At 61.6% G+C, this 23,747-nt stretch overlaps 1 protein-coding gene across 2 annotated transcripts; it reads right to left on the bottom strand.

Moving 5' to 3' along the window:
• Positions 1-263: 263 nt before the first annotated feature.
• GLIS2 (GLIS family zinc finger 2) lies at positions 264-23,107 on the bottom strand. Of its 2 annotated transcripts, XM_031658524.1 has the most exons (7): positions 23,067-23,107; positions 8,040-8,277; positions 6,967-7,139; positions 5,212-5,388; positions 4,996-5,129; positions 4,796-4,914; positions 264-3,136 (listed from the first exon to the last, which is right to left on the bottom strand). In XM_031658524.1, exons 2-7 carry the CDS (start codon positions 8,209-8,211, stop codon positions 2,337-2,339), a joined length of 1,575 nt encoding a protein of 524 aa, XP_031514384.1. In that variant the 5' UTR covers positions 8,212-8,277; positions 23,067-23,107; the 3' UTR covers positions 264-2,336. The 2 variants fall into 2 exon arrangements, with proteins under 2 accessions (XP_031514384.1, XP_031514383.1); XM_031658523.1 differs by lacking the exon at positions 23,067-23,107 and having other exon boundaries at positions 8,040-8,629.
• Between the last annotated feature and the right edge of the window lie 640 nt (positions 23,108-23,747).

A 23,747-nucleotide genomic window follows, 5' to 3' on the forward strand; every position in this document is an offset into this window, starting at 1 on the left:
CACCAAAGCCACAGCGGGCAGTAGTGGGCTGACAACCTGAACCCTGGGATGCTCTGCCTGGAATCTTCCCTCTCAGCTCCTGTCACCTGTGCGCCCTCAGCACCTACCTCCTTCCCAGGCTTCCAGTTCCTGCTCTCAGCGGCAGACTGAGAGGGAGGGGAACCTGCAGGGTCGGGGAGAAAGCCCGGTCAGGCCTGCAGGGGCTCAGGGCAGTGGTGGCCGCGTGTCAGGGCCGGGTTCCTGGCACATCCACGACACACAAGCCATCTTTGCAACTCACTTTTATTGTTTCTTTATAAACCTCCTCTCCCATGGAGGAATATATTGTTATAGTCATTAGCTTATCTCTTTTTTTAAAACTCTATGCTAACAGCAATGGAGCCAAGAGGAGGAAAAACATAAGCTACAATAGAAAGGCACTTAGAACCTGTTAAAATACTGACATCCTGGAATGTGCAACAACAAACCAATGACAACCACAAAAAGTACACCAGCCCTGCCGAGCCTGGTCCGTCACGGAGTCGCATGCTGAGCTCGTCAGCCTTCCAGTGCCCTGTTCCTCCGCTCTGCTCAAGTCGAAAACCCATGACCCCGCCAGGGACTTAAGGCCTGGGGCCCTCACAGGGGTGGGGGGTGCTCAGGGCCTGGGTGGGGCCTGAAGAAAGGAGACCAGCTCCCTCCTACCTTGCTCATAGCCCCTTCGAGGGGCAGAGCCAGTGTGGCTGGGCCCTGTCAGGGCTGGAGTCCGAAGCCCAGAGGCAAGGTGGGCCGGGTCAGGGTGACCCCTCTGGGACAGAAGGGCAGTCCGGGAGAGGGTAGGGTCAGCAGAGCTGCCAGAGGAACTGCAGGGTCACTAAGGACCCCAAGGCTGTCCAGGCAGTTGCCTCGTTCTACAGATGGGGAGGTGGAAGGGCCTGGCCACTCCGAGGCCTGGTGATAGGGCAGGCCTAGAAACCAGAACTCCCAGCTGCCAGGCGGGAGAGGGAGCAGGGAAAGGCCCCGGATGGGGGAGCCCATGGCTGCGTCCATCTCCCAGGGCATCCTGGGATGGGACTGGGGTACAAGGCCCTCCAGCACCCTTAAGTGGTTCTGGCCCCTGTCAGGGTCCCTCTGAGTGGCACAGAACCGGAGGGGGGGGCCCGCTGGGTGTTAGGGGTGGGGAAGTGCCTCTGAGAAAGCAGCCCAACAGGGAAAAGCCAGAGGAAGCAATGTGTCACGGGTCCGGCGCGCCCTCCTCCAGCCACTGCTTCCCTCAGGCCTTCAGTCCACAGCCTCCAGAAAGCTCCCGACACAGTGCTGACTGGGAGCCCCCTCCCCTGCATGCTGTCACTTGGAGTCCCCAGACCAGGAGCTGTGTCCCAGCCTGTGGTCAGTCGTCCCCAGCTAGCCTCCCCTTCCTAGTACAGAACCAAGGACCCGAAGGCCTCTGCAGGGGGCGCTGCCCAGGCCAGGCCCAGCGGGGGTGGAAGGAGGAAGACAGGGCGCTGGGCCTGGCCCCACATGCTCCCTGAGCCAGGGCCCAGGCCATTCAGTGTCCTGGCACCACAGCTAGCCTGGCACCTCCCCTTGCCAGCTCAGGGGCCCTCAGACCTGCTTCCCACGCTCCCAGGGTGCCCCAAAAGGTAAAGGAAGGAGGCCCCGGGGTACAGAGGTGGAGTGACCAGCTATCCCGTCTGGTGCTGTCGGCCTGGCCTAGGGTGAGGAGGGCAGCTGCGGAGCGGGTCTCCCTTCTAACTAGCGGGAGGCGCCTTGTCCTGGGGGGCGCGCTTCTGCCTGGGGCTTTGCAGGGCCTGCGTCTGTCTTGCTTTCCCTCTGGAAGCAGGGTCAGAGGGAAAGGGGTCTAAGGAGCCCCCAAGGCAGGGGCTGGGTGAGCCTAGGAGGGAAGGGCAGGCCTCCCTGGGGGCTCCCCTCAGGAAGGGGGAGCCTGGTGCCAGCAGGGAGGGCAGATACCACCTCACCCGCCCCCTTTGCTGGGAGAGGGCGACTTGCCCTGGGTGGTTACTAGGTGAGGGAGGTGCCAGGGTGGGAGAGGGAAAGAGGAGGAGGTCGGGCAGGGGAAAGCCCTGCAGAAGCTGAGGGCCGGGTGGTGGGGGACACAGAGGAGCGAGGCTTCAGCACCCAGGAGCACAGCTCTCCCTGCATGACAGGCCAGGTCCCCACCTGGGGGCTGGGAGGCCAGCCATAAATGACCTAGCACCATCCTTGCTCCCCGGTGGGCTGGGCTGGGGCTGCCCGGGCAGTAGGACATTATTGCTATTTCACAGAAGAGTTTCCGTTCGTCGGGGGCAGTGCGCGGAGCTGCCGGCGGGGCCACCACAGCTGTCTGCAGGGTGGGCTCAGTTCACCACAGCCGGTTTGAGCAGCACCGAGCCTGGCGGGATGACCACCCAGCCAGGGGCCAGTGCCTCTGGGCTGCTGGCTGCCGAGTTGACGCCCGTGGACAGGTCCAGCACGGTGCCTGGCAGCAGGGGGAGTCCATCGGGGCTTGGCCGGGAGCAGCTGCTCTCCGTCCTTTCGAGGGGCGTCTTGCGGCCCTCCATGCCCAGGGCCCTGGTGGGCACCGACCCACGCCCCTTCTCCCCCTCGGCCTTGCCACCAGCGGCGCCAGCGAGGAGGGAGACCACAGGCAAGCCCAGTCCGCCAGCCCCAAAGGGCGAGGGCAGCAGCGGGTTCTTGGCCAGATTGAGAGGCAGGACGGGGCCTGGCAGCCCAGGGCCCATGCCCCCCCCACCCCCACTGCCCCCACCATTGCCACAGGCCAGGGCACTGAGGTCGAGGGGGCCGGGGGCCAGGGGTAGGGGCAGGCCGGGAAGACCAGGGCCTCCAAAGAGGGCAGCTGGGTTGGGGATGATGATCTGGGCCCCACTGACATAGGGGCCGCCGTCGGGGGCGGGCAGTGGCGGCTTGGGGGGTGGGCGCAGCTGCAGGAGCTCTTGCTGCTCATGGGACACGAAGTGGCCGTGGGCCTTGATGTGCTTGCGCAGTGAGCTGGGGTCCGTGTAGCGCTTGTGGCAGCCAGGCATCTTGCAGTAGTAGGGCTTGTCCACGTAGTGGGTGCGCGTGTGCTTAAAGCGGTCACTGGAGTTGGAATAGCGCTTGTTGCAGCCCTCATAGGGGCAGACGTAGGGCTTCTCACCTGCAGGGTGGTGCAGTGCAGTGCTGCTGTGAGGGGTCTCTCCCCTTCCTGGGTCTCACCCCATGTACTCAACATCCCCCAGGCCAAGCACTCCCTGGGAGCACGGACGCCCCAATTCTGGGGGCAGGGGGCATCCCCGGCACGTGGCATGAGATCTGGCCCCAGGTAGGGCACAGAGGCTTTCTGAAAAGCCAGGCTGGTTGACTCCAGCTCTGACTGGCCTCGCCCTGCACCCTCTGCTACAGAGGGTGTGCCTTTCAGCAGCAGAACATGGCCTTGGAGGCCAGGCCCGGGGGTTCATGCCTGTAATTTCAGCACTTTGGGAAGCCAAGGCAGGTAGATCACTTGAGGCCAGGAGTTCCAGACCAGCCGGGCCAACATGGTGAAACCCCATCTCTACTAAAAATACGAAAACTAGCTGGGTGTGGTGGCGGATGCCTGTAATCCCAGCTACCTGGGAGGCTGAGGCAGGAGAATCACTTGAACTCGGGAGGTGCAGGTTGCAGTGAGCCGAGATCATGCCACTGCACTCCAGCCTGGGTGACAGAGTGAGTCTGTCTTAAGAAAAAAAAAGAAACCATGGCCTTGGAGATCATATCCTGGCTCAAGGCACCCAGCGTGTGCCTGGCCGCAGGGAATGCTGCCTGGGTACCACTGCCCTCACTCAACAAATGGCTCAAGGTTCACCAGGCATCTTCTGGCCCTGGCCAGAGCAGGGGGACACATGCAGCAACTGACCTCCTGATACATGGCTCTCCACCTGGAGATGTGCTGCCAGGGTGAAATAAACACCAGGAAAAAAGATACACATCAGCTCCTTGAGGCTTTGTCATGAAATGAAGAACTTCAATATCTCACCGATTTGTCTTTAATACTGAATTGATAACACGTTGGATGTATGGGATCATATTACATTTAATTAATTACATTTAATACATATTACAATTAATTTCACCCATTTCTTTTTGCGTTTGTTTTGTTTTTGTTTTTTTGAGACAGAGTCTCGCTCTGTCGCCCAGGCTGGAGTGCAGTGGTTTGATCTCGGCTCACAGCAAGCTCCACCTCCCAGGTTCACACCATTCTCCTGCCTCAGCCTCCCGAGTAGCTGGGACCACAGGCGCCCGCCACCACACCCGGCTAATTTTTTGTATTTTTAGTAGAGACGGGGTTTCACCGTGTTAGCCAGGATGGTCTCGATCTCCTGACCTCATGTTCTGCCTGCCTCAGCCTCCCAAAGTGCTGGGATTACAGGCGTGAGCCACCGCGCGTGGCCTTGCTGTTTTTTATGCAGTGATTAGGAAATGTAAAATTACATCTGTGGCTACGACAGCCAGAGCTGTCCTGCTGTGGGCCTGGGCTGTAGTGCGGAGTGAAGCCGACCTGGCCTCTGTGATCACAGAGGTGGCATTAGTCAGATGATACCCACGGGATCCAGGAAATGGCATTGGTGCTCCAAGAGCAGGTGCTGGGTGGGGGTCTGACCCTCAGGGGACGCTTCCCCCAGCAAACTGCATTGGAAAAGGGACCCCGGGTGATGAGATCAACCCTCATCTCTGAGGTCTGGGAACGACTTACAGTCCCCTCCCCCGGGGACCTGCCCAGCCAGTCTCAGCTGAGCACCCCCTTCATGGGCCGAGCTGCCCGGCCCCGGCCTCTTACCTGTGTGCGACCGGTTGTGGATCTTCAGGTTCTCCAGGCGGGAGAAGCTCTTGCTACAGGTCGGGCAGCGGTGCGGTTTCTCATTGGTGTGTGTGCGGATGTGGATGAGCATCTTGTACCTGCTCCAGGGAGGGCAGGGGGTGTGGCTCAGCTCACTGGAGACCCCAGTCCTCCCTCTACCCCTCTCTACCCCACCTCACCTAGCGTTGAAGCCTCGGCCATGGCGGGCACAGCCCTCCCAGTGGCAGCAGTACCCCGCGTCCTTCTCGGGCTTGACATGGTAGTCGTTGACGTGGTCCACCAGGTCTTGCAGGAGCTCAAAGAGCTGGTTACACTGTGGGGGCCGGGAAGGGTTCTGAGCCTATGCGGGGTGACCTGCCCCGGACTCCACACCACTCTTCCTGGCCCCCACTCACCTTGGCCCAGCGACACACCAGCTGCTTGGGCAGGGGCAGGTCTGGCGAGAGGCACTTGTCCTTGGGAGGGGTAAGGAAGGAGGAGGCAGGCAGGTGCAGGGCCCCCCCAGAGCCCAGGGGCAGGAAGAACTGGAAGGAGCTGGGGACACCATCCAAATAGCGCAGTGGCTGGAAGTCCTGGGGTGCGAGGGGAGAGCTAGTCAGGGTCCTGCTGGCCCGGAGCCCCCCGTCCCATCTAAAGTGGATTGAATGGCGTCCCCAAACAGAGACATTCAGGTCCTCTTCTCCCCAGCCCCTACCTGTGCATGTGGCCTTATTTGGAACTAGTGTCTTTGCAGATGTGATCAAGTTAAGATGAAGTCACACTAGATTAGGGTGGGCCCTACATCCAGTGACTGGTGTCTTTTTTAAATTTTTATTTTCTTAATTAAAAAAAAAATATAGCCAGGTGCGGTGGCTCACACCTGTAATCCCAGCACTTTGGGAGGCCGAGGTGGGCGGATTACTTGAGGTCAGGAGTTCAAGACCAGCTTGGCCAACATGGTGAAACCCCCTTTCTGCTAAAAATACAAAAATTAGCCAGGTGTGGTGGCATACGCCTGTAATCTCAGCTATTTGGGAGGCTGAGGCAGGATAATTGCATGAACCTGGGAGGCGGAGGCTGCAGTGAGCCAAGATTGTGCCACTGCACTCCAGCCTGGGTGACGGAGTGAGACTCTGTTTAAAAAAAAAAAAAGGCCGGGCGCGGTGGCTCACACCTGTAATCCCAGCACTTTGGGAGGCCGAGATGGGTGGATCACTTGAGGTCAGGAGTTCAAGACCAGCCTGGCCAACATGGTAAAACCCGTCTGTACTAAAAATACAAAATTAGGCCAGGCGTAATGGGTGGATCAGGAGGTCAGGAGATTGAGACCATCCTGGCTAACACAGTGAAACCCCGTCTCTACTAAAAATACAAAAAAAAAAAAAATTAGCCAGGCATGGTGGCGGGCGCCTGTAGTCCCAGCTACTAGGGAGGCTGAGGCAGGAGAATGGCATGAGCCCCGGAGGTGGAGCTTGCAGTGAGCCAAGATCACACCACTGCACTCCAGCCTGGGCAACAGAGCAAGACTCCGTCTCAAAAAAACAACAACAAAAAACAAAATTAGCCAGGTGTGCTGGTGTATACCTGTAGTCCCAGCTTGGGAGGCTGAGGCAGGAGAATCGCTTGAACCTGGGAGACAGAGGTTGCAGTGAGCTGAGATCCGGGCCACTGCACTCCAGCCTGGGCAACGGAGCAAGACTCTGTCTCAAAAAAAAAAAATAAAATAAAATAAAAAAATAAATAGAGATGGGGTCTTGCTATGTTGCCCAGGCTAGTTTTGAACTCCTGGGCTCAAGCGATCTTCCCACCTTGGCCTCTTAAAGTGCTGGGGTTACAGGTGTCAGCCACCATGCCCGGCCATGACTAGCATCTTTATAAGAGAAAGCAGAGAGAGGTTTGGACACAGAGGGATAAAGGCCATGTGAAAACAGGGCACAGCCTGGAGTGAAGCAGCTACCAGGCTAGAGTGCCAGGCATTGCCAGAAGCCACCAGAAGGCAGGAGAGAGGCAGGGAAGGTTCTCCCCTAGAGCCTTCCAGGTAGACTCCAGCCTCCAGAACTATGAGGGGTAACATGTCTGCTGTTTTAAACCACTCAGTGTTGGGGTACTTTGTCATGGCAACCCCAGGAAACCAGTCCACCCCTCTCTCTGGAACTCTCACCCCTCCTTACCGAGGCACTGGGCACTGGAGGCAGGTCCCCGTTGCCCTGACGCTCAGGGGACAGCGAGCTGCTGCCATTGGGGGAGTCCAGCCCAGATGGTGGTGACAAGCTGAGGTCCACGAGAGGGGCTGCTGAAAAGCGTCCCTCCACCTTCTCAGGGAACTTGGAGTTCAGCAGGAAGCCTAAGGGAGAGGCACAATTCAGGGAATGCTGGAGCACAGAGTCCTGGTGGGCCAGGTCCTCCTGCCTTGAACCCCCACTGTGACCTTGGGAGCAGACACCAGCCACGCCCCCAGACCACACTGGGAGCCCTGGAATCTGAGGAACAGCCTATGGAGCTGACAGGTGTGTGACACCGCCCACCACCTCTGACCTTTACCAGCCACCAGAGCTTGGCCCCCGTGAGCCGGGAGGGGGAAGTGCCCGCTTTACAGACAGGAATGGTCTGGCTCGCAGGGTTAATAACAGAACAGGACTCGAACCCAGGGCCCCTGGGTCCCTGTCAGACGGGCAGGTAGGAATCTTTCTAGCTTTTCCTAGGCCCCTTCCTGCCTCAGTGCTCCCTTCTGTAAAGTGGCAGGTTTGGACTGGGCTGCTCCCATAGCCTTCACGTTCGGACAAGTGGTGAATCTGGTTTTCGGGTGAATCTGCTCTTGGAGGCAGGGCAGAAGTGGTGCACGCCACCCTGGGCCCGAGCACTGGGCATCCCTGAGAGACACCTGCTGGGCTCAGACCCAGACTCTACCGCCTGGGTTGGCCAGCTGCACCACCCCACAGCCCAGGGTGCAGCTCCTGGGACCTCTGCCACACCTTCTCAATGCCGGGTTGCCCAACCAACTCCTCCAGATCTGTCCAGAGGCCTCAGTTTGCATCATGTGCCAGCCACGTGAAGTGGGCATCGCAGCTCCCACCTCCCTCCAGACATACACTTCTGGGCGGATGGAAGGACAAGCCTGTGGGCTTCCCGTGAGCTGGAAGCCAAGAGGGGCTGCAGCTACATGCTGGTGGACACATTTGGCCATTCTCCCTATCACCATGGCTGGATCAGGGCTGAGTCCCCCTGCCCTGCCCAGGGCCAGTACCTGAGGGCGGGGACCCCGGAGAGCCAGGCGTGGGGCTGTCGTCCACCAGGCCCAGCTCCCTGTGCAGAGCACGGGGCCGGACCACACCCAGAGTCCTCTCCCGCTTCTCTCTCGCCGCCCGGAGCTTGGTGATACTCAGCTTCAGGTCGAGCGGCTCGTCCAGGGAGTGCATGGTGAGGGGGCTGGAGTTGGAGGTGGCAGCAGGCAATGGGCTCCCAGCTGGTCTTCACGCAGGAACCTGGGGAAGGACAGGAGCTCTGCTGTGGCCCTGGGACCCCAGGCTTCTCCTCGGGCTACACTCATGACAGTCTGACAGGAGCAGGAGCAGGAGCAGGAGCAGGAGCAGGGGGCAGGGTGAGGTTGTCTCCTGGGTAGGGAGACCCTCCGAGGGACCTGGCCGGCAGCTATCATGGGAGGAGAGCCAACGGCCTCCTCAGAGATTCAACATCCGCTGCCCACAAGTCTCTTGGGGAAGACAAAGCTCGTGTTCTCCATTTTGCCATGAAACTGAATTTTATTTATTTGCTGACAGGGTCTCGCTCTGTCACTCAGGCTGGAGTGCAAGTGGCATGATCATAGCTCACTGCAGCCTCGACCTCCTAGGCCCAAGCGATCCTCCCACCTCAGCCTCCCTGGTAGCTGGGACTACAGGCATGCAACACTCCTGGCTAATTAAAAAAAAAAAAATTATTTTTTGTAGAAATGGGGTCTCACCATGTTGCCCAAACTGATCTCGAACTCCTGGCCTCAAGCAATCCTCCTGCCTTGGCCTCCCAAAATGCTGGGAGTACATGCCTGAGCCACCGCACTTGGTGAAATTGAGTCTTTTAGAGGCATCGCCTCAGATTGCTAGCGCTCAGAAGTGGCAGAACTATCAGATTCAAGGCCTCAAGCTAGATCTCCCAGGAACCGGCTAGCCGAGTCCCAACAGCCATTTCTGACAGAGCAGGAGCCATGCTCCGGACGCCCGCCCTGTTTGACCCCAAAGATCTAGAACCAGGTCAGGGGGCAAGGAGCATTCTCCGAGGTGGCCAGCAGGCAGCCACGCTCACCTCCAGGGAGCATGTACCAGGCAAACCGAGGAAGTGGGCACAGCCAGCAGAGGCCTGGAGGAGAGGCATCGCAAGCCAGGGAGCCCCAAGGCGCTGGGCCACCACCAGGGGGCAGCTGGGGATTGCGGCCTGGCCTGGGCAGGCCAGGCCAGCTGGGGCAGGGTTGGCACAGTGGACCAGCTCTACCTGAGAGTTAACCTATAAATAAGTAAAAGTTATTTTTTACTGGAGATGATATTCCTTTAGTATAACTTCCCATGCTGTAATTTTCATCATTTTTGTTAGAATTTCTCACTGGTATAATTTTTGTTTTCTTTTTGGAAATGGAGTCTCTCAGTCACCCAGGCTGGAGTGCAGTGGCGTGACCTCGGCTCACTGCAACCTCTGCCTCCCGGGTTCAAGTGATTCTCCTGCCTCAGCCTCCTGAGTAGCTAGGATTACAAGCGTACACCACCACACCCAGCTCATTTTTCCATTTTTAGTAGCGACAGGGTTTCACCATGTTCACCAGGCTGGTCTCAAACTCCTGACATCGGGTGATCTGCCCACCTTGGCCTCCCAAAGTGCTGGAATTACAGGTGTGAGACACCTTGCCCCACCTGGTATAATTTTTCTCACATGCAAATGATCTAACAGTATCCACCGACCCGAGAACAAGGTCAACGCTTCATTCTAAACCCAAACTTCACATTCAGAGCAGCAATCTTTTCCCACGCGGTTAAACACGACATTTCCTTGCATTCATTCATTGGGATTATTACAATTTGAAAATCTAACTGCCGCATAATCACACTGTGAGATCCCATCTTTCACGGTATCGGGGTCTTTACTCAATACCAAAGGGCGGCCATGGTGGACATAACTACTACATGGTGAAATACTTTGGATATGCCCCCGTGTTTCCCTGGGGACTAGCATGGCCTGTGAGTGGGCAGAGCTGCCCAGATGCTTTCCACAGGGCAGGACAGGAAGGCAGCCCTCACATCCCCACTCGGGGCCTCAATCCAGCCTTTCCTTGGTTCTGACCCCCACTCATTCATTTGCCCCAGCAAGCTCCCCTTCTGCCCTGACTCTCAAAGCAATGAGGGCATAAAATGGTCCCCTTCACTGGAGATCCTCTGCTTCTAGGGAACCACCCCAAGGCCCCACCCCAACACGGCTGACACAGGGGTCTCAGCAAAGGGAGGCTGCCCACCTCTCCCAAGGATGTGTCATCAGAGACAGGGCAGCTGCCCTAGGCCGTGGGACCTAGGTCTGCGACCTGCCCCTGTTGGAACTGTCAGATGGTTTGAATTTGCCTCCCAGGCCACCCATGGGCCAGGGGCTCCCAGAGATGTGGCGGGGTAGGGACCACACCCCTGCCAGCAGGTGGGTGGGTGACAGTAATGGATGGACCCGGATCCCCTCCACCGTTTCTCTGGCTGGAGAGGGAGTTGCCCTCTGCCTGAACCCCTGCCAGTTCCATCTGTCTATCTGTGTGTCTATCGTCCTGCTACCTGTTTATTTTTAGACACAGGCGCAGTCCAGCCTCCCCAAAGCTCCTCTGTGCTGGGAGCCTGGACGGGGAGGAAGGAAGTAAATATTTATGCTGATGAAGAATTCAGGAGCCAGGAAGGGCTGGTGGCCTGGTCCCTTGGCTGGCCCGGGGCCACAGGCCTCCCCACAGCCTCTGTCCTCACCCCCACCCCCACCCTTCCGGAGAAGGGGACCACAAGGGCAGGATGGTTTGGAAACTGGGAATTCCAGCTGACGGGGACACTCACTGGCAGTGCTACCCAAGCAGCATCCTTTGGCACCTGCCCCACTGCCTTCCCAGGACAGATGGGAACTCAGGGGAACCAGGGGCCCTGAATCACCTTGTTCTTAGGGCCTGCAGGGGACACTTCCCCCGGAGGAGCCTGTCCCCCCAGGTGGGACCAGCCACACAGCCCAAAGCCAGAGGGAGGACTCCAATACCCCCCCTTCATCAGCAGGCCCAGTCTCCAGGGGCACCCCTACACACTTCCTGCCACTGGGTCCTGCCAGGGAGGCAGGGGTTCATTCCAATGCACGCCAGAGCCCAGCCCAGGGCCGGCCTCCCTGCCCCCCGGGAAAGGAAGGAGCTGCCCCCGGCCCTACACCTCCCAGTATCTCCGTTCCAGGCCCTCCCCACCCAGAGTTTTTCCTCCTATGGAGGCCCCACCCCAGAGGGGAGACGGTCTGTGACCCTGCTTCAGTTCTGACCTTGGCCAGCCTTAAAGCCTCCCCTTCCACCCCCGCCGCGACCGGCAGCAGCCAGTTCTGGACTCTGCTCTGCGCTTTGTTCCCGGCTGGGTGAAGGGGGCAGGCGAGAGCCAGGTTCCTGCTCTCCTGAAAGCCTCGGAGGCCCAGAGCGGGGAGCAACGGGCTGCAGGAATCCTGAGTGAATGCCCATGAGCGGGTGGCCGTGGCCCTCCCCAGCGGTGAGGCCGACAGCCTGGCTCTGGACAAGCTCAGCCGGAGGCCCGGGCGCTAATTATTGTGGGGTCCCCAGGGCAGGAGCAGGCTGTCGGTTAGGTGGGAGCACCCCGTGGACGCTCCCCGGGCCCAGCGCAAGGCCCGCTGGCCCCACGCCCCTCTGCGCCTCCTGGTAGAGCCTTCCGTGCCTCAGTTTCCCCCCTGGTGGGACGGCGCGGCGTGGAGGGTGCACAGAGCCCAGGGCCGCGTCTCTCGAGCGCCTAGCCAGAGATGCGCCCAGTGCGGCGCCCCCACACTCAAGGGCCCGGGGATTGGGGTGAGGGGTGGGGGCCGCCGCGGTGGTAGCGGACCTGGCGCTGCGCGGCTCCTCCAGCTCCAAAAGGAACTAATTAGAGCGGGGCGAGCGGGAGGAAGCGGCTGCGGCCAGGGAGGAAGCGCGCGGGGGCGGCCGCGGGGACCACCGGGGCGGCGGGGGTTTCGGGGGACCGCGCCCGGCCCTCCCCACCCCCCAAGGGCGGGGGTCACCCGGAGGGTGGGCTGGGCGGGCCCCCCGCCGCCCCGGCCCGAGACAATGGCTGCTATTGTGTGCCCGCCGACAGCCCGAGCAGACGGCCCCCAGCTGCAGCGCTGGCGAGCCACCCGGCCCCCAAGCCGTCCCAGCCAGGCCAGGTAGCCAAGGATCCCGCCCCGGCAGGCGGGGCCTGCTGCTGTCCCCACCCTCCCTACTGGGAAGCACGGGGCGGCCCAGCGCACTAAGGGAAACTAAGGCCCGGAAAAGACAGCCTCTTCCAGGGCCCCTTGGCCTGGGGTGGGTCATACACCAGAGACGGGGGTAAAGGACCATTAGATACTGACCACGTGTCAGGCCCATCTGTCTATGGATTCACTGAGCCCTCTACAACCCTGCCTGGAAGTAGCTGCTGTCATTTTACCGGTCTCATAGATGGGGAAACTGAGGCTTGAGATCACCAGGCTAATAGGGAGCTGGCTGGGGTCCTGCTCTGAATAAAGCTCCTTCTAGGCCAGGTGCCCCGGCTCACGCGTGTAAGCCCAGCCCACTGGGAGGCCAAGGCAGGAGAATCCCTTGAGCACAGGAGTTCCACACCAGCCTGGGCAACATGGAAAAATGCCCTTTCTACAAGAAATACAAAAATTAGCTGGGTGACCCTGCACGCTGGCTCATGCCTATAATCCCAGCACTTTGGGAGGCCCAGGGTGGATCACCTGAGGTCAGGAGTTCCAGACCAGCCCGGCCGCAACACCGCAAAACCCTGCCTCTACTAAAAATACAAAATTAGCCGTGGCATGGTGGCAGGTGCCTGTAATTCTTTTTTTTAGAGTTCCTCTGTCACAAGTTGGAGTGCAGGAGGCACTGACCTTGGTTCTCTCGCAAGCCCCTCCCTGCCCCTTTATTCTCCTGCCTCAGCCTCCCGAGTAGCTAGAATTACAGCCTGCCCCACCACACCTGGCTACCTTAAGTATTTTTAGGTAGAGACGAGTTTCACTGCGGTTAGCCAGGGGAGTGGTCTCCGGACCTTGACCTCATGATCCACCTGGCCTGGGCCTCCCAGCTGCTGGGGTTACAGGCTTGGCTTTACCCGGGTCTGGGCTAGCCTTTTTGCACAGAGTCTGGTTTCTGTCACCCAGGCTGGAGTGCAGGGCTGATCTCAGCTCACTGCAAGTCTCGGGCCTCCTGGCTTCAGCCATTCCCTCCTGCCCTTAGCCTCCTGAGTAGCTGACTACAGGCTCACACCTCAGCTGGTTTTTTTATTTTTTTTTTAGAGACAGGGTTCTCACTGTGTTAGCCAGGATGGTCTTGACTCTGACCTTTCATCCGCCTCCATCTCTGCCTCCCAAAGTGCTGGGATGGCAGGCTTGAGCCACCACCGCCTAGTTAGAGTTTTTAAGAGACAGAGTCTTGCTCTGAATCTCCCAGGCTGGAGTGCAGTGGTGGTGATCATAGCTGCTAACTGCAGTCCAGGCTCAAGAGATTGTCCTGCCTTAGTCTCCAGGAGTAGTTAACCCATGGTGGTGGTGCACCCACCACCATAACCACACTTTGAATTTTCATTTGCAAGATGGGGTCTCATTGTGTCATCCAGGCTGGTCTCAAGTCATTCTCCTGTCTCTGCCTCCCAAAGTGCTAGGGATTACAGGCAGGGAGCCTCACCATGCCTGCTCCCATGGTCTCTAATTGAACAGGGCAAGAGGAAGTCCCCACACCCCCGCCACCCAGTCAAATAAGTCCTGGTCTGTGGGTGTCCCTGAGTCTATTACTGGAACCATCACTTCAGCAATCTGGTCTTATAGATGGGGAAACTGAGGGCTGAAGGGGCAGGCATCCAGCCCAGGCTGTATAAGTGGGTGGCAAACCTGCAACCGGAAGCCATGAGCGAACAGCATGAGGACAGTACCCACAGCTAGCTGCGGGCAGGCATGCCTCTCCTATGAAGGCAGGTGCTGTTTCATCCCCATTTTACGGATGCAAAAACTGAGGCTCAGGGGAGTGAAGTGACCCGTCCAATGTCATACAGCTTGTCGGTGGCAGAGCTGGGTTTCAACCCCAGCTGAGTCCAGAAGCCATGTTCACCACTGGGCCTTCCTATGCCAGGGGCTCAGGTTTGGTACCCCCTCCCGGCCCAGGGATTTGTGGGGCTAGAAGGGACAGCAGAGCAGGCAGTGGGTGGGCGCTGGAGTGGCTGGCTGGGGTGGGGGAGCCCACCAGGAGGCCTGGAGAGCCGAGGGCAGATCTGCTGCCAAAGCAAACGGCCCCACAGCCCCGAATTCCTGGGAACCAGCTGCGGCTCCCTGCTCTGGCCAAGAGCTCCACCCTCCTTGGCCGCCCAGCAGCAGGGGCTGGAGGGCAGGGGCAGGGCCTGCTGGGGGCCCCAGGCAGGAGGCCTTGTCCTCTCAGGACTCCCGTTCCTGACCAGGCAGCAGAACCAGCCTCTAAATCTGGGGCCCCAGCCAGCTCTGCTGCTCCCTCTGCGTGTGTCTCTTCGGTCTGAGCCTCGTTCCCCTCATCCCAAATGGGATTATATAGGACCCCCACGCTGGGTTTCAGGGAGAAACCAATGCAGTGCTGCATATCCAATCATTATTGAGTGCTTCTCATTCGTCTGCAACGTTTAGCACGGAGAACAGTGTCTGGCACATAGTAGGTGCTTAAAACGTGCTGAATGAATGGTCGCCAGTATGCATGAGTCCGCAGTCTTTGGCCTGTCTATTGCTGTGAGGGCAGCTGAGTGGGGACTGGCCATACCTTCTATGCCCACAGACACTGCAGTCTCACCCTGAACCAGGAGAACCTGGGCTCTGTCGCCTGCCAGCCAGTGTGCACCCTAAACAAGCCTGTGCCCCTCAAAGAACCTCAGGCCTCTTCGATCCTGGGGAGTGACCACAGCTGCCCTAACCACCTTGCAGAGCCCAACTGCATCAAAGAAAGAGCAGTAGAAGGCCCCGGGGAGGCCTGATCAACCCTGGAAGGAGCTGGCCACAAAGAGGCCTCCGCCCAGGACTAGGGAGGGAGGAGCTTATCTTGAGGCCTGGCCCAGCACATCCCAGGAGAGGAGCCAGGGCAGGCGGCACTTCCGGGAGGAGTGGGGGGTTCACCGTCCCTGGGAACCTTTGGTTCAGTAGGCAGCCCCTCCCCTCCCAAGACGGGGCACTCAGCCAACACCCCCAGACCTTTTAGGAGGGCAGACCCCCCGAAGTGGGAACACAAGCGGCCCCAGGTGACCCAGCCAGGGCTGACCTCTGCTCTCTGCCATGGGGTCCTTGGGAAAGCACCTGAAGATGGGATGTGCCAGGGATCCCATTTCTGCATGCTCACAGAGTGTGCCCCAGGGCCAGGCTGCCTGGTTACAGCCCCCTGTGCCACCCCTGGCTGTGGGAACTCAGAAGGGCCCTGCTGTCTCTGAGCCTTGGTTTCGTTGTAGGTAACACAGGAACCACGGCAATGGTCCCTGGGACTCAGGGCATCCTGCAAGGGAGGGCCTTGTTCCCATGCCTGCCACAAAGAAGGTGCCAGCTACTGGTAACCCTGAGGATTATTGTTTCTGGCCCCAGGCCGGGGGTGCCCTGAACAGCAACTTGGGCCTGCCAAGGTCACCCAGATAATTGAGGCAGAGCTGAAGCTGGAAGACGCGCCGGGGGCTTCCCTGCCCCACACCAGCCCAGGCTTCCTAGGAGATGCCCCACCAGATGCATTTCCTTCTCCAATGCCAGCAGGGAGGGCGACACCGGGCTCTGGGAGCCCCAGCACACACACGCACACTCACACAGATGGCCATGGCAGTCCAGCTGCAGGGCCGGCCTGGCACAAAGGCCTCCCCATCCTGGTGGCTCCGGGCCCCCGCTGCAGCGGCCTCCACCCCCCGCTGCCTGCCCGCTGCTGCACCTTTGTACAACTATGTCTGGTATTTTCCTGTCTGCCCAGCTTTGTGGGGGTGCTTGGAGCTATGAGCACCGCCTGCACCTGGGCCCCAGTCAGAGGAAAGCCTGCTCCACAGCCCCCATACCTGCCCACCCACCCAGACTGGGAGGGAGGGGACCAGAGCACTGGGCCCTGCCACCCAAATCCCTGGGAGGGGCTGGCACCAGGGAGCGAGACAGGGATGCACGCCCAGCCAGGCTGGGGCACGGGCAGCCCAGGCCTTGCCAGGCAGCACTGCCGTTCTCGGCGGACCCAGCCAGAGCTATCTGGGGCCAGCAAAGGGATGGACCAGTGTCACACAGGACGTGAATAGGCCCCCACAGCACCCCCGGATGTACAGACACCTGTGCACAAATGCAGCACACATAGGAAATGACAGTAACCCCTGGCCCCACCGTTGGGGCCAGGACTCAGGAGCCTTGGCTTACAGGGGACAGCAGGGATGAGGCCTGGTCCCCAGAGGGAGGGAAACACCGTGCCTCCCAAGCCACGCCTGGCTGCAGGCAGATCCCGTGAGGAGCTCCTAAGTCCTGGGGGGTTGGGGACATGCCCATGGCCCACGCCTCCCCTGCCCGGGTCCAGGCACCAGGTCCACTGGGAACGGCACCCGCCAACTCTGAGAGCAGCAGTGGGTAAGGCAGGCGGTGGACCTTGGCCTGCCCTCCTGCCTCGGTTCTCCAACCCACGCATTCATGCATTCCAACGCCAGGCCCTGCTAGATCGAACTGGACCTTGAGGGTGTCCCGACCAGGGTGGGGTGGGAGGAACAGTGTTGGGGCGGCTGCTCCTGCAGGGGGTCGGGCACAGATCCGAGTCAGCTTCATGGACATGGGGTGAAGAGCCTTGGGGTAGCAGAAGCCCTGCAGGCCGGCGCCCAGTTAGCAAGCCTGCTGCACACCGTCCATCACCGTGACGACCCCGTGAATGGATGCCATTTTCCCCATTTTCCATGTGGGGAAACCTGCCGCCATCACAGAGCCGGCAAGGAGCACAGCTAGGTTTGCCTCCAGACCCCAAAGCCCAGTGCCACAGAGGCCCAGAGGCATGGCCCGGCTGACCTGCAGTGACCCTGCCAGTCATGGAGTAGAGGAGGCAGGAAAGAAAGAGGCACCTCAGAGAGGCTGGGACAGAACCAAGAGGGCACTGGGGAGCCACAGAATGCTCTACATAGAAGAGTGCCACCTGCCCTCTCAGTCCAGAGCCTCCTGCCCCAGGCCCTCTCCTTTGGCACCCCCCTTCCTCAGGATCCCCTGCCTCCTGGGAACCTGATGCTCCCAGGGGCCAGCTCCTCCCTCACCACCATCCACACCCCCTGTTCTCCTCCAGCCACCATCCCCTTCTGCCCCCTCCTCCACCAAGTGCTCCGTGGTTCACCCTCCCCAACCTCGGTCTCTGGAGCTGCACATGGGCTCTGAGTCCAGGTACCCAAGGGCCTGCTGGGCAAAGACTTGTCTCTGTCCACCCCAGCTGGAGGCAGGCCGTCCCGGGGCCAAGACCTTGCCAATGCATCACTGAAGCCACAATGTCACCTGTTCACAGTGTCGTGTACACACAGCCCTGACTTTCAGCCCCAGACCTCCCCCTGGCCCTGGCATCCAGAGCCTCCTTCCAAGAAGGGAGTCTGGGAGTGGGCCGGGATACGTCTGGGACGCCGGGCACATCCAAACCCGCTGTGGCTACTGAAGAGAAGGCCTCACCAGCAGACCCCTGCCCTGGTTCCCATGGCCCCTGGCACAGAGCCCACCCCTTCCACCAGAGTGAATTGGGCAGTGGGGCAGGGAACCCAGAATGAGAAAACTAGGCCTGGGTTTCCCCATCCATAGGAGGGGGCCTGCCGAGAGGACAGCCAAAGCTGCCACACCCTAACCACTCACCTTACGTGGCACAGTGGCACCTGCCCTTCACATATCCCAATACCTGGCACTCTGCGAATGAGTCCATCTCATTCATGTATTCACTCACTCGACAGACATTCCCACCCTTAGCCCCAGGTGAGGAGGGGAGGGGTAGGTATGGGGGGGTTTGCGCCTAAAGAGGAATGTGACTTGCCCAAGGTCAAGGCTAGAAGCAGGGGCTGGTCTCCTGACACAGACTTCCTCCCTGTCCCCGGCAAGGGACCCAGGAACAGAACTGGACAAGGGTGGGGTGGCCCCTGGGAACCGCCCTGACCAGCGGATGGTGGGAAGGGCCCAGTTCCCCCCCAGCTCCATCTCCTGCCGCGCCCGCCCAGCCATGGTCCCCAGCTCCAGAACAGCTGGGCAAGAACAGGCCCAGCAGGGCACCGCACACACCAGACTCCAGCCCATGCCCTCCTCCCCAGCCACCCACCCCTCTCTGCTCGCCCACTCTGCAAGAAAGCAAGTGCAGAAGCCAGGGACAGCCTCCAAAGCCATCGAGGTCCTTTTCCTTCCAAAGGGGCATACCCACTGGCAGGATCTGCCAGGCCTGGTGGCTCCAGTGTCCCTAGAACCAAGCAGGGTGATCACCAGGTGTCCTGGGGGGTGCTGGGGGAGGGCGCGGCTGGCAGGGAGATGAGCACCAGCACAGGGTTGGAGGGACTTCAGAATAGGGAGGACAATGGAGGCCCCTACAGCCTTGTGGGGAGGGGACATCCCAGCTCAGAGTCAGTCTGCCTGGAAGTTGGGGTGGGGAATGGGGGCTCTGGATGAAGGTGGGAGTGGCCCAGAGGAGAACTGGCCCAGGCAGGCCGGGACTTGCTAGACAGCCCCAGGCAGACGTTGCGGGGAAGGGGAGAGGTTTCTTCCAGACACATCGGCCCCCATCATGCCCTTGCAGTGGACGTGAGGGCAGGAGAGGAGCTGGGGGAATTCCCAGGCTGAACCGACATTTCAGGGGTCAGGGTCAGACTGCCCTAGACTCCAGTTCCCCTCTGTCCTTCCCTGATCGAGAGTAACCTTGGACTAAACCCTCAAATGTCTCAGAGCCTCAGTTTCCCCCTACCACCCTCCGACCTCTTGACTCCCAGGGTCCCGGCGAGGCTGCCCTGGGTGCGTGCTGCGCCAACGCTGGGGACCCTCTATGTGATGGGCAGGACTGTTTTCCGGAGGCGCACGGCCGAGGGTTGACTCAGTCCACTCAGCGGTCTCCTGGGGCCTCTGCCGGCTTCCCACCCGCCCTTGGCCATGACTGGAGGAAGGGGCCAGGGCTGGGTCTGCGTCCCCTCCCCCGGCAGCCATCTGCCAAGGCTGGAGTCCGTGTGCACGCACATGTGACACTCACAGGCCGGCCCCTCCCCATGGTGGGCACTACCTGGCCTCTCCGGCACCGAAGACAAAGGGCACAAGGAGCCCAAGTCACCCGCCCCCCAGCCACTGAACTGGAAGAGTGTCAGCCCCAGCCCATCCCCCACCAGGGGCCACTGGAGCAGATGGGAAGCCCCCACCTCTCAGCTGGAATCACTTCCCATCTCTGTGCCCCCCAGGCCCACTCAGCCTGGCCCCCAGCTAACCAGAACCCTCTAGCCCATCTAGGGGAGTTGGGGAGTGGAAGTCGAGTACGAGGCCTCTGTGTCTGCCCAGCCTCACCCAGGGCTAAGCCAGAGCCAAGAGAGAAATGTGGGTCTCCTCCAGGCTGTGCCCTGCAGACCCCACCACCATCATCACCATGATCCCTCTCCAGTTCCTGGGATCAAAGCAGTGCCCCCCACCCTGGCCCCCCAGCAGAGTACTAGAGGTGCTTGTTGGAAGCTCGAAGTCCCCGCCCCCAGCCACGCCTGACTTCGAATTCACCAGGGTGGGGCAGAGGCGGCCACCTCAGAAACCACGGAGAGGCAGATGTGTCCCGGGAGACTCGCTAGGGCTGTGGTCCCCACACCCAGGGATGGCAACAGGCTGGGGCAGGGCACGTGTTCCCAGGGACGTGAACCCCCAGACACACATCCACATCAGGGCCTCAACCCATCTTTGTGGACCCTTTCACAGCCCCTGGGAAAGGAGGCAACTTAGGCAGAGGGTGGAGAGCATCTTTCTGGCTAGTCCCAGAGATGCCCTAGCCAGTGGGGAGAGGGTCTCTTACTGCTCAATACACAAACCCGCCAAGCCCAGGATGCCCCCGACCCCTGGGAAGAGCATTAATCTGGGTGAGGGGAAGACCACCCAGGATCTTCTGGGGTTCCCCTCTGGCCTGTCACCTGCTGTGAAATAAAGTAACAATTATAGCCTTGAAGAGAGGAAAGGATTCAGGGGACACTTTTCTCTGCAGCCGCCCCCACCCCAATTCCACCCAGCACAGGGCCTCTCCCATGGAATCAATTTCCTCCTTGGGTGCCGGAGCCTCCTGGACCTCCCCGCTGAGAGGCAGCCTCTGGGGCTGGAGGGCAGGCCAGGCGACCCCCAGCACTGCCTCCCCGGGAGCCCCACCCCAGATGCCCCCCGAAGAGCTCCACATCTGGGCCCCCAGTCACAGCTGTCGCCACCCTCCCTCACCCAGAGATTGCTCCAAACCCCGGCCGGCACTGGCCCTCACCCCCTGGTCCAGGTGGGGAATTCAGATTCCAGGCAAGCGGAGCGGGTGGCTAGAAATACACATGGGAAATTGTGGCCGGGAAAACACATTCTTCCTCCTATCCGGCTGCCCAGACCCTGAGAGGATTAGGTGGTGAGGAGACACTCCCACCGCCCAGGGCCAAGGCCAGGCCGGGAAGGAGGGTGGAGGGGAGAGTGGGAGCCTTGGAAATGGGGTCCAGGCCTCCCTCCAGGCCCCGAGAAGGGGCCCTGGGAGACCTTTGTCTTCCCTGCCTGGCCTGTTCACTCTCAGCCCTCTACTTGTCCCCCCTGCGAGTGGAGCCCAGGCGGGGGAAGAAATCGCTGTGGCTACCCAGTCGCAGCTGGGTTTCTCAGAAACAAAAGCTTTGGGGGGACGCGGTTCACACGATTGTTTGCGATGAGGTTTTGGGATGTCTGTGGCATCCAGTTATTCATCGGGGCTCCACCCTCGGATAATTGAGAGTTGGCTTTTGTTGGACTTACACCCTCTCCCTCCCCCTGACCCCCCTCCACCCAGGCTTCCCATGGACTCCGGGAGCTCACCTGGTCTGACCCCTTGGTTTCACAGACGAGGCCAGGAGAGGGGAAGAGCCTGACCCAAGGCCCACTGGAAGTTGGTGGTCGAGCCAAGACTGTTGAACCCAGGGCAGGAGACTCCCAGGCCAGGGGCTTTCCCCGGTCACCCTCCAGGCTGTGACCGGGCTCCAGCCAAGCTCCAGAAGCCACTGACCCCAAAAGCAGCGGTGCCTGGAAGTGGGGTGACTCACTGTCTGGCTTCCCAGGGCACCCCCTCCCCATTGGTGAGGGAGGGACTGGCAGGTGTCCCTGTGTAGAGAGCCAGGAGCAAGGAGAGAACTCCCCAGGGGGCCTGGGCCAGGGTCACTCAGGGGCCGAAGAGCCCCAGCTGGAGGGATTTAACACCAAGGGTCAAAGGTCACAGACAGGGAAGGGCGGGCAGGCACAGGGGGTCAGGGGGTCAGCGCTAATGGCAGCTCCGGAAAGGAGGGGGAGGAGAAAAGGTTAAGAAAAACAGGGTTCCTTCTGAGGGGTCCGCACAACCCGCAAAACACCGTCCCAAGTCCCTGGCACTGTCTCCTGCTTGGCTGGCTGCAGACAGGGCCAAGCTGAGTTGGAGGTGGGTGGTAAAATGGGCCAGGCTGGAGCTTGGCAAGGGGCATCCCGGTAGGGGCCTCCCAGGTGCAGCCCTCCCCCTGTGCAGGCCAGGCCAGCTAGGAGGCCCAGCCTGGGCTCTGGGGAGAAGGAGAAGCAGAGGGGGAGGTCCGAGGTCACCCGGGAGGGGTGTGTGGGCTGGGTCTGGACAGCTGTGGCCCTGTGGCACCAGAAAGGGGCTTGGGGAGGGGTGACCCAAGGGGCCAGTTTCCCCTCCCCTGAGCCTGGGGGCTGGAAGGCCCTCCCAAGCACAGTGTCTCTGGGCTTCCTCCCCAGCCACAGGCTGGCCCCACCTTCCCTCCAGGATGCCAGGACACGCAGGATGGCGGCCTACTACCCAGGGTGCCAGCCTCCGAGAACCATGGCCCAGACCAAGCCCAGGCCTTGGCCAGGTCCCCAGCCGGCCTGGCTGCCCCTTCAGTGTCAAGCGTTCCCTCTAGAGCCAAGATCCTGGGCTGTGATGGCTGGGGGCCCAGGGCCCCTCCCAGCATCCCTTCCAGCTTCCCAGGCCCCAGGGCAGGGCTGGGCAACTCCTTGAAACCATTGCTTCCCGGCCACCCTCTGGCCAGGCTGGGCGGGCCCTCCTGGACAGGCAGACAGGCTGCACGCTGCCCTGCTGTGGCCCGAGTACCCTGCTGGGCAGGGCAGCATGCCAAGGCCTCCAGGTGCCAGCCTGGATTCCAGCCCCATCCCAGGGGGCCAGCGGGGAAGCCTTGCGTGCTTCTCCTCCCTCGGGATGCACCTGCCTCACCCCCTCCTCCACCCGCTCCAGACCCGCCCGCCGGCGAGTGTGGACCCCCCTGCCATCTCCTCCCTGCCAGGCCCCTTGCCTGCCTCCACCCTGACGGCAGGGGAGAAACAAGTGCCGGACTTGTCCCCAACCCCCAGTCCTGACCCCCCAGGGACGACCCTTCCGGAGGTCCAAGGAAGGACCCGGGCTTGCGAGGGGCAGCAGGAGGGAGACTTTCCTGGCCAAGGGAAGAGGCAGCTTCCAAAGCCCTTCCTAGAAGCAGCCCTGGCGCGGCCGAGAGGCGGGGCGGCTGCCCCGGACAACTTCATGCCCAGGCTCCGGGTGCCCCCCTCTCACCTCGCCGCACGCCCACCACCGCGACCGCCCAACTTCCCAGCTGAAGTTTGCGCCCGCCCCGGGCCCGGCCGCTGCTCAGCCCGGCCTCCAGACGGAGGGAGGGAAGGAGGGAGAAGAAAGACCGAGAGCTCGAGGGACCCGGCCGGGGAGCCGGCGAGGGAGGGAGCGCGCGAGCCAGCGAGCGAGCGAACGCGGGGGCCTCGGCGAGGGCTCACAATGGCCCGGGGCGCGGACGCGAGCGGGGGAGGCGACCCTCGGGCCCCGCAGCCCCGGCGCGACAGGCGCGCCCTCACCCCCACCCCGGCCCGGTCCCCACGGCGCGACGCCCAGGGGGCTTCCTACCTCGGCGGCGGGGGCGGTCGGGCTCCGGGCTGCGGGCTCCGGCGGTCGAGGGGCGCGGGGAGCCGAGCAGGGGAGGGGCCGGGGCGGGCGGGGGCCGGGACGCGAGGCTCACGGGGCGCGGGCTCCCCTGGCACGGCCGCCCGGCGCCCGGCCGCTCCGCCACATCTGCAGCTCGGGCAGGGAAGGTGGCCGCGGCGGCCCGGCCGTGCGGGGATGTCTTAGAGGGAGGGCGGGCGGGCGGGAGGAGGGAGGAGGGAGGCGGCGGGAGGAGGGCCCGGCGGCCGCGGAGGAGGGCGAGGAGGAGGGGCGCGGGGGGCGGCCTCCACCCCTCCCCTCGCTCGCTCGCTCGCTCCCGCCCTCCCAGCAAAACCCCTCTCACCGCTGCGGCCCCAGGCCCGGGGCGCCAGCTGCCAGGCGGGGCGTGCGCGTCGGGGGAGGGGGCGGCGGGAGCCGGCGCTGGGCCGAGGGAGGGGGAAGGGAGGGCGGCGCGGCCGCGGGGAGCGGGCACCGGGAGGGAGGGGCGAGGGAGGGAAGGGGGGCGCCGAGCCGCCGCCGAGCCGCGCGCGTCCTCCTCGGCCGCATCCTCACGCACCCCCCCCGCGGCCCCGCCCCCGGCCCGAGGGCAGCGCTAGGACACGGCCGGGAGCTGGCCTGGGGGGCGGGGGAGCCTAAGATGTCCCG

Source organism: Papio anubis, chromosome 18, assembly GCF_008728515.1.
Source record: "Papio anubis isolate 15944 chromosome 18, Panubis1.0, whole genome shotgun sequence".
NCBI classification, from domain to species: Eukaryota; Metazoa; Chordata; class Mammalia; order Primates; family Cercopithecidae; genus Papio; species Papio anubis.